General features: G+C 45.0%; 1 protein-coding gene and 1 long non-coding RNA gene across 25 annotated transcripts in view; one reads left to right on the top strand and one right to left on the bottom strand.

Annotated features, from left to right (window-relative positions):
• The first annotated feature begins 2,699 nt into the window (after window positions 1–2,699).
• matr3l1.1 (matrin 3-like 1.1) overlaps window positions 2,700–9,366 on the top strand; it is a 26,367-nt gene continuing 19,700 nt past the window's right edge. For 12 of the 24 annotated variants that reach the window (XM_046030746.1, XM_046030745.1, XM_046030749.1 and 9 more), the window contains exons 1-4: window positions 2,700–2,870; window positions 5,832–6,862; window positions 7,137–7,198; window positions 8,111–8,149. In XM_046030746.1, coding sequence (XP_045886702.1) covers window positions 5,861–6,862; window positions 7,137–7,198; window positions 8,111–8,149 — 1,103 coding nt within the window. In that variant the 5' untranslated portion in view covers window positions 2,700–2,870; window positions 5,832–5,860. Of the gene's footprint in view, window positions 2,871–4,596; window positions 4,925–5,686; window positions 6,863–7,136; window positions 7,199–8,110; window positions 8,150–9,366 lie in introns of those variants that run through there. The other 12 variants (XM_046030763.1, XM_046030755.1, XM_046030754.1 and 9 more) reach the window with 6 other exon arrangements.
• On the bottom strand, window positions 4,256–4,674 carry LOC123957756. Its single transcript, XR_006821881.1, has 2 exons — window positions 4,490–4,674; window positions 4,256–4,396 (listed from the first exon to the last, which is right to left on the bottom strand). It is a non-coding gene; the product is annotated as an uncharacterized LOC123957756 (long non-coding RNA).

Below are 9,366 nucleotides of genomic sequence, written 5' to 3'. Positions count from 1 at the left end.
GTAGTTGAAGTTAGTGAGTACAGAATATAATAAAGTATCCCAATCTAAGAATATAATAATAAATGTGGATATCTACAGTATTACACAGAAGTGTAAAGATAATTAGCAGGAAAGATAAAGGCCCTAGTGTAATAATGATTAATAATAATGAGTGCTGGCAGTGATGAGGTGTAATGGATTAAAAATCAGTAAAGTTAAAAGTAAAGAATGATGAATGAAAAGCGGAACAATGTCTCACATTTGTTATATGTCAAGAGTTTTATTCAGAAATATTCAGATGTTTTGGGGCTGAGTAATAATAATAATAATAATAATTGACATCTCCAGCAACATGGAACATTTGTTGTCTTTGTTTTTGCCATCATAGGCCTGCAGGTGCGGATCTACTACAGCACGTCGCTCCAATACATCAAAGGATTGTGGGTCCTTGGAACAAACCTGTTAAATGAGTTAGAGGCTGATGTCGGTTTGTTCCAACACTGTGAATGAGGCGTAGAAGCGGCAGGTGCGCCACCTGTCGAAACAGGAGGCTTCACTGCGTCTGCGCTTCGGGATCTCGACACAGCGTTGACACGTCAGTATCGAGCGTCTCATCCCTGCTGTTTAGTAAATCTGAAGGTAAAACAGTCATTAAAGAGCAAATCCCAAAAATATGGCAGCAATACTTTTATTTTATTCTATTTTACTTATTTTATATTTATCTTAAAGGTGTATTTTGGTCTTTTCAATGTTTTCTTGCTTGTATTATTGTCTTTGCACTTGTTGAAGCACTTTGTAACTTGTTTTTGAAAAGTGCTCTACAAATAAAGATTATTATTAGTATTATTAAATGAAACTGGAAGACATCTTTACAGTATCCAGAATCAGGTAGGTCTGGGAAGACAGAGACAGTCATTACCCGTCTAAGGAGAGGACACACAGGGCTCAACCACTCACTTTATAAAATAGGTAAACTGGACACTGTGTAAAATATAATAGTTTAGAGACAGATCAGCACGTGCTGGTTGAGTGTAGGGCCATGTGGAGGCGAGGAGGAAACTTAGGTAAGCTTAGGTTCACTGTAGAGAAGTGGGGAATAAAATATGGGGAATATAAATATTAAATATAAATTATATTAAATTATATAATATTAAATATCTGAAACATACGGAATTAATGGAGAGGATATGGGTTGCCAATTTTTAGTTTTTGTTTGTTCTTTATAATGGGGGTTTGTTTGTGTAGTTGATTTCAAGTTGGTCTGCAAATCCTCTGTTCCACACTCCAGTCCGCTAGGTGGAAGAAGAAGAAGAAGGATTATTGTTTGAAATATTGTCATCTTTATTCAGAATAAGCAGTCTGGGGATTGATGTTCAGTTTTTATGGGTGCCAGCACACATTGGCATCCAAAGGAACGAGATGCCTTCAGAAACATTAGCTTAAAATGGGTAGAAAGTAAATGGGGTAAAGGAGGCAGTACCAGTTAGCAAATCAGAGATCAAAGCATATGTAAGGAGCAAAGTTAAGATGCAGCGGCAGAGTTTATGGGATAATGAAGACAAAGGAAGACATTTATACAAGATTCAGCAGAAAGTGGGGAAGAGCAGAGAGAACAGAGTCAATTCAGCAGAATCAGACTGGGTCACACAAAGTTAAATGCATCTCTGCACCTTGTTGGGAAACATCCCTCTGGAACTTGTGAGGCCTGCAGTCAACCGGAAACTGTGGAGCTCGAACCAAATACTGGCTTTAAGAAACGGACTGGAACACGAAGGACATAGACGTTAAAACTATTTTCTCAAATAACTCCGGAGAGATGGTGCTCAAACACATCTCATCTTTTCTACAACACAAGGATTAGACGAAATCCAAAGCAAAGTAGGAATATCAAGAAGTAGGGGAGCAAAGAGGAAAGAGCAGGTGATAATAAGCAGGCTGAGAATTGGGCGTCGCAATCTTAACAACTTTTTAATTACAGGAAAACATCCTACAGGAATGTGTGAAACAATGTCAGGAGGCTGAAACATATTCTTACAACATGCAGGAAATTTACTCAGGAAAGACAAGAAATGATAACACAGTTAAAAACAAATAGCACAGATAGATAATACAGTAAAAAGTTTATTGGAGTATGGAGAAAGTGTGGAGGGCAGGAAGTGGATATTTGGTTTTCTGAGGGCGACCGGATTAGATAGGCGGATTTAGTATGAATGGAAGCAAAGGGTAAATAAAGCCTGAAGGTGGCAATAATGCAACTCAATGGATGCCAGCTGCTGTAAAAACCCAAATAAGAAGAAGAACAGAAGGATAATAAAAATTATAGGGAAAGGAGCAGGCGGGAGGAAATTATTATGACAAGACTAAGAGCAGATCACACAGGACTGAGTGGCACCTTGTTTTTATTGGGGAAAAGGAAGAGTGAAAAGTGTGAAAACTGTGGGGTTAAAGAAAATGTTGAACATATCATTTTGCACTGCTTATTGTTTGAGTTGGAAAGACAGATATTTCAAGATAGGGTTCAGGAAGCAGGGCGGGACTGGAATCTGATGGGGGTGTTGGGAACAGAAGGAGAAGAAAAGGGTGTAAGAATCACCAGGAAGGCATTATTTAAATTTCTTAAAGACACCGGGCTGGTGAGCAGAATATGAGAGCACCTTATTGAGGTTGATAGCTGAGTGATGTGATGTTACACACTCCAGTGCAGCAGGGGGCGCTAGTTGCTCCATCTGGCTGCAAGTCGCCCGGAAAAAGAAAAAGAAGAAGAAGAAGAAGAAGCTGCTTCTTGTGATGTTAGCTTGTGAAAAAGCAGCTCGACTCTTTTCTTCGCTAAAAACAACGTTTTCCCTCGTGGACTTTTTGCTTCGTGTGTGTATCAGCGGGTGTAACTGAAGGTGAGCCCGCCGCGGGAGGCCTCTCCCTGTGCGCTGTTAGCCGCCAGCTAAGTTAGCTCGGTGAGCTAATGCTGTTAGCCGCCAGCTAAGTTAGCTCGATGAGCTAATGCTGTTAGCCGCCAGCTAAGTTAGCTCGGTGAGCTAATGCTGTTAGCCGCCAGCTAAGTTAGCTCGGTGAGCTAATGCTGTTAGCCGCCAGCTAAGTTAGCTCGGTGAGCTAATGCTGTTAGCCGGATTGTGACCCAGGCTAATGGCTGTTTTTCTGTTTAACGACATAAATAAAGTGACGCAGAGGCTCAGCTGCGGCCTTTAGCTGCTCACCAACACAATCTGCGGTTTGTCGACGCTAAGCTAACGGCAGCTAACGTGTTTATTGATCGTAGTGTTTGTCTTGTTGTGTAAGTCCTCCACTCACCGACGAGGAAGAATTCAGATCCTTTACTGCAGTAAAAGTACTAATACAACACTGTAAACACTCTGGTAGTACAAATACTGCATTGAAAAGTATGATCAGGTATTAAAATGCAGAATGAAACCTGTCCTGAGATTATTATTCCTCATTCATTGCTGAAAAGCAGGATTTTACTGCTGAGGTTGAACTATTTTGCATCAGACTGATGATTCTTTTCTTTCTGGATCAATCAGCTGATTATTTTCTCCATTAATTGATTGTAACCCTTCTGTAAATGGTGAGAAATGTTGTCCCAGAGAGACTCCTTCACAGTGTTTGTTCTGTCAGTCCAAACCTCAAACTGATCAAAAATACGTTAAAATAATCAAAAGGAAAAGCAGCAAATCTTCACATGAAAAATGACTTCAACGATCATCAGAATAGTTTCCAGTTAAAAGTCAACTAATGTACCAGCTGTATCTGTATAAACTGTTGGAGTTTAATTTATAACTAAACATCATCTTTTATAAAATCTGACTTTGTAAAGTAACTGAAGCTGTCAGATAAATGTGGTGAAGTAAAAAGTCCAACATCTCCCTCTGAGACGGAGCAGGAGGAGAAAATACTCAGGTAAAGTACAAATACCTCTAATTTGTTCTGAAGTAGAGTACTTAAGTAAACGTACTTAGTTACTGTCCACCACTGTCAGTAACGTTAGTATTATAAAAGCCCATGAGGGCAGTGAAGTCCGGCTCATTCTTGATTAATATCGGCGCTCACGTTCAGATGCAGTTGCGGCTGCAGGAGTACGGACTCCACCTGTCAGACTCCTTGTTTTACCTTTAACACCAGAAACCCAGTACTGCTGTGCTGCCTCAGCTTTGCTGCGTGTTAATTAGTAATAATTACTGGACACTCCCCTCGAGCCCACTGAATGTCTTGTTTTGTCCGACCAGCAGTCCAAACCCCAGAGATATTCTGAGAAAACGAGTTCTTCATTGGTGAATTATGTTTATTAATTATCAACATTCTTGCTGATTAATTTTCCCACCATTGACTGATGAATCACCCAGTTGTTTCAGAGTACAGGAGGCCTCAGGAGGCATCGGACCCCTCCATTCCCAGCTAGGACCCCCTGAAACCTCAGAACACAAAGTTTTGGTGGGTCTCAGGGTAACTCAGCTCATTACCTTCTACGTGGTGACGGAGCGATTAATCAGGCCGATACCTGCACACAGGTGGCGTCAGTGAGCTGCTGGTGAACGATGTCAGCGCTCCCCCTCGTGAGTTTTGGTTAGTTTGGAGCCCTAAATGTGCGTTCAGACCATCGCATCACACACAATGCCAAAAACGTGAATAATCACAACCCGCCGTTACTACAGCGGTGTGAACCAAAAGTAAACATTTAGTTGTAATGAACTGATCCAAATTATGTTGAAATAACAACAACATGATGTCGATTTGTTAAACGCATGAATTCATGCTTTGTCAGGTCTGACAGCAGGACATCCATCTATCGCAAACCGCTTATCCTGCGTACAGGGTCGCGGGGGGCTGGAGCCAATCCCAGCTGACATCGGGCGAAAGGCGGGACAACAACTTTTAAAATGCTTGTTTTCTGAGTGGAGTTTGGCTCAGTCGGGGCTATGCTAACTTGTTCACGGTAAAGTACAGACACACATTTTCTGAACTTAACAGGCAGTTGAACTTCCTCGCTTACTTTAATATGAAGGAGTAGCATCACAGAGCGCTGGGGGCCAACTGACCTGACAACAACAGCGCAAGTCGGAAACACGGCGGCTCGCTGCTGAGAAGCTCGAGTGAAGATAAATCAACGTTTTAATCCCAAAAATGAAAGTAAAAACTTAATTTAATTAAAGTTAACTCTGAGCTCCTCCTGCCTTCACACGGCTCCGTTAGCAGGACAGAATCCAGTCAGACTGCGGCGCTGTCCCCGTCACTCAGCAGTCTGCTGGCACTCTCAACACTGATAGGCCGCAGCGACGCAATCACGGAAGTTTGTTTCTCGAGCTGAAAAATCGCTTCTTTGCAGCGACTTTGAACGTAACTCGCTTCGCCTGGCAGCAGACGCGACGTGAATCAGGGCCAGAATTTATTTAGAGGCTGATTGCAGGTTCTGGGACGCAGACAGTTTTGAGGCCAGTGCTGATATTAATATGTGAGAGAAACCTGGTGATGATATATCAGCTGATACACAAAACATGACGATGTCTGTTTTAATGTAAATGAAACGTGTAATATTCTGAGCTGCAGAGACGTCGGCCGGCTTCTAACAACATGTGATATCTTAACGTTTCAGACAAAACAAGACATTTGATTTATTTATTTATTTTTCTTCCTTTCTTGTGTTTGCTTTGGTCACGTTGGTGAGATGTTTAGTAAAAGCTCTTTTCTGACTCCTCAGTTTTCTTTCCGGCATGTCTCAGATGTTGCACAGCTTCATCCCTTCAGAGCTGACCTGGTCCGTGTTTTAATGCTCAGCTGAACCGTCCTCAACTTTTCCGCCAGATTTTACATCTCCTGTCTTCCCTGATACCTTCTGTCTGCAGGAAACGCCCCGAGCGTTTCTCCTCCCATCATGTCTCACAACTACCCGTACAGACAGCCGCCGTCTGACTCCGATCTCAGACCTGATCCTGGACCTTACAGTTCTTCCGACCGCCGCCACGCCTCGTCAGACCGTGACTTTTTCAGGGCGCCTCAGGAGTCTTTCTCTTCGCCCTATCCGTCCTCTTCGTCCTCCAGAGGAGCTCAGTGGTCGCAGGACGGCGCTCTCAACATCCTGAGCAGCTGCGGTCTGGAGCCCGGCGACCTGGCTCTGCTGGCCGAGCTGCCCGAGGACGTCCTCACCGTCGAGTCCCTGCCTCATGTCCTCAATCAGATCAAAGGAAAGAGGGGGACCATCAAACCTTTCCCTCCCAACGCTCTGTCTTCTTCCTCCTCCTCTTATACCCCCAGCTCCGCCCGCCGCACCTCCGTCAGCCCCTCCACCAGCGACTGGGACCATCACCGCAGACAGCTGGTCCGGTATCCGCTGGACCAGGTATCACCCAGTCCTCTTCCTTTTGAACAGGATCTGGACCTGGACCGCTGGGGAAATCCCAGGACCTGCAGCGCTGCCAGAGCCGACCCACCATCATCATCTTCATCCAGCTACGTGGTGGACTTCCACAGACCAGGGCCCTCTGAGTATGGTAAGGCAGTCAGAGAGGCTGGTCGGGTGGCCTCTCAAGACTACAACAACAGACCAGGGCCCTCTGAGTTTGGTAAGACGGGCAGAGATGCCAGTCCTGTTTCCTCTCGGGACCAGCCCTCTTTCAGCTCGGCAGAAAGAGGCACGGGAAATCCTTCTTCCCATTTCTCTCAGCCTGGACCAGCTGGTCACATGTCAGCCCCTCCTCCTGAAGACTACCATCTGAACACCTGTGGGAGGCGCCGGGAGTCTCAGACCTCTTCCATCAGGAGCTGGCCCTCCGCCTCGATGCCCTCCAGGAAAGAAGCACGGGACTTCCACGGGACTTCTCCGACGGTGTTCCCGTACTCGTGCTCTCTATGTGATATCATTGTGATGTCAGAGAAGGTAAGTACACCTGTCCTCCTCAAAGCAGTCTGATGGGGGGCGGGTCCTCTGCAGGGCGGGGAGGGGTTTGTTTTCACTTTATTGTCAGACTTGTTGCTGCAGAGCGATGATGAAATTCTTTTTGTTGAAGCAGTTCAGCGCATGTGGTTGAAGTCGCTTTGGAGTGAAGCGTCAGATAAATAAATGTGACGACGGCAGCGTCGTTTGTGGCTGTCGGGTAGAAACAGTAAAGTGTGACAGAATTATTTGATGCTTCTTGTTTTTTGTGTTTCAGGTGTGGATTAAACACATAAACGGCACTCAGCATGCAGACGGACAGCTCAGCCTGCTGCAACAGTACGTTTCTTTATCCACTTTAACGAAGGCAAAATTCTTTCTCTCCTGATTACGAACTGCAGGCATGCAAACTCATCGGGGGGTTGAAATGTCATTGCATTAAAATTCAAACATGAAACTTAAACAGCTGATGTTTTGAGGCGGCAGGGACAGACAAACACTGACCTGCCAGCCGAGCCGGCTAAATGATAACCGTGCGGCTCTTCTAGACTTTCCAAATGTTATCGACCAAGTGGATCAGAGTCATGATTGTGCCGCTGGCTGGGCCGCTAGTATATTTGGCTTGAAAGTACGAAATACTCGGTGAGGGGCTGGGAGGAAACGGGATGCTGCCAATCCATACAGGTTTACAAAGTGCTGCACAAGGAAAAAACACACAAACAGATGTTTCTGGAACAGAACCAATCAATCATCTACATGAGTCACATAAATGGCATATTTTGGATTCTAAACGCCAAAAGGGGACAAGTTTGCATCCCGGAAGGGGGTTTAAGAGCACTTTTAAACAGATGATTCAAACTATTTCAGCTTCAGAAACCTCCTCCATTTGAGATTATCTTGTTGTCCAAAAGCCAAAGAGGTTCAGAAAAACATCAAAAACCTCTCACCAGAGGCTGAAACCAGAGAATCTTGGAAAGTCATTGAAACGATGAATTTATTATCAAAATCGTTGCTGATTATTTTCATGTCATTCAATTAATCCGCTCTCATGTCTGTACGGTGGATTTGAAGCTACAGCTAACAGCTGGTTAGCTTAGCTTAGCACAAAGACAGGAAATGGCGAGCCAGCTAGCCTGGCTCAGTCCAGAGGGGAGAATAAACCAGTTAAAAATGAGTTTGGATGTAAATGTTGAACATTTTAGTGTCTTAATGTGTTTTGGTGTTCGTAACTCTTTCACATCTGTTCTGCAGGTTTCCTGACTGGGACTGTCGCATGGAGACAGTCAACAGGTGAGTGTCACACATAATTTACATTTATTCATTTCGCTTTTATCCAAAACGACTTACAACTGTTATATATGTCAGAGGTCGTTAAGTGTCTTTCTCAGGGACACAACGGTGGATGTGTCACAGTGGGAATCGAAAAATACTGAACCTCAAATTGAAAAAGGGCTGGAGAAAGTCCTTTGGTCCGGACTTCTCAGTTTAAAGTAAAGTAACTGAGACCATTTCCATGGTGAGTTACTACAACTAACAGAAACACGTTCCTCGTTCTGATCTTCCTGAGGCTGGTGTGGGGGACGGCAGCGGCGTCTTCTCTGGGATGCTTTTGCTTCATGTGTTCTGATGCTGTGAAGCCATTTCAAACCCACAGAGACCATGTTGTTGGTCTAAAATACTCAAAGTTTAGATGGCCGCAGGTTTTTAGGTGCAGCTTGTTCTTCGGGGAACCACTGCTGAGATTGGGTGCTATGACGCGGCGATGCACATTATCCAGATCGCCTGTCTTCAGCTGGTGACGTTGATCGCCCAAGACCTAAGCGAACATCAACAGTAGCAGGAACCTCAGCGTCACTGTAACAGAACCACAACAGTAGCAGAAACCTCAACGTCACTGTAACAGAACCACAACAGTAGCAGGAACTTCAGCGTCACTGTGACAGAACCACAACAGTAACAGGAACCTCAACGTCACTGTGACAGAACCACAACAGTAGCAGGAACCTCAACGTCACTGTGACAGAACCACAACAGTAACAGGAACCTCAACGTCACTGTGACAGAACCACAACAGTAGCAGGAACCTCAACGTCACTGTGACAGAACCGCAACAGTAGCAGGAACTTCAGCGTCACTGTGACAGAACCGCAACAGTAGCAGGAACTTCAGCGTCACTGTGACAGAACCGCAACAGTAGCAGGAACCTCAACGTCACTGTGACAGAACCACAACAGTAGCAGGAACCTCATCGTCACTGCGACAGAACCACAACAGTAGCAGGAACCTCAGCGTCACTGCGACAGAACCACAACAGTAGCAGGAACCTCAGCGTCACTGCGACAGAACCGCAACGGTAGCAGGAACCTCAGCGTCACTGCGACAGAACCGCAACGGTAGCAGGAACTTCAGCGTCACTGCGACAGAACCGCAACGGTAGCAGGAACTTCAGCGTCACTGCGACAGAACCGCAACGGTAGCAGGAACTTCAGCGTCACTGCGACAGAACC

The sequence above is a fragment of the Micropterus dolomieu genome, linkage group LG19, assembly GCF_021292245.1.
Source record: "Micropterus dolomieu isolate WLL.071019.BEF.003 ecotype Adirondacks linkage group LG19, ASM2129224v1, whole genome shotgun sequence".
NCBI lineage: Eukaryota > Metazoa > Chordata > Actinopteri > Centrarchiformes > Centrarchidae > Micropterus > Micropterus dolomieu.
The sequence above is the reverse complement of the archived record's forward strand: the minus strand, read 5'-3'. Positions and strand labels throughout refer to the sequence as shown.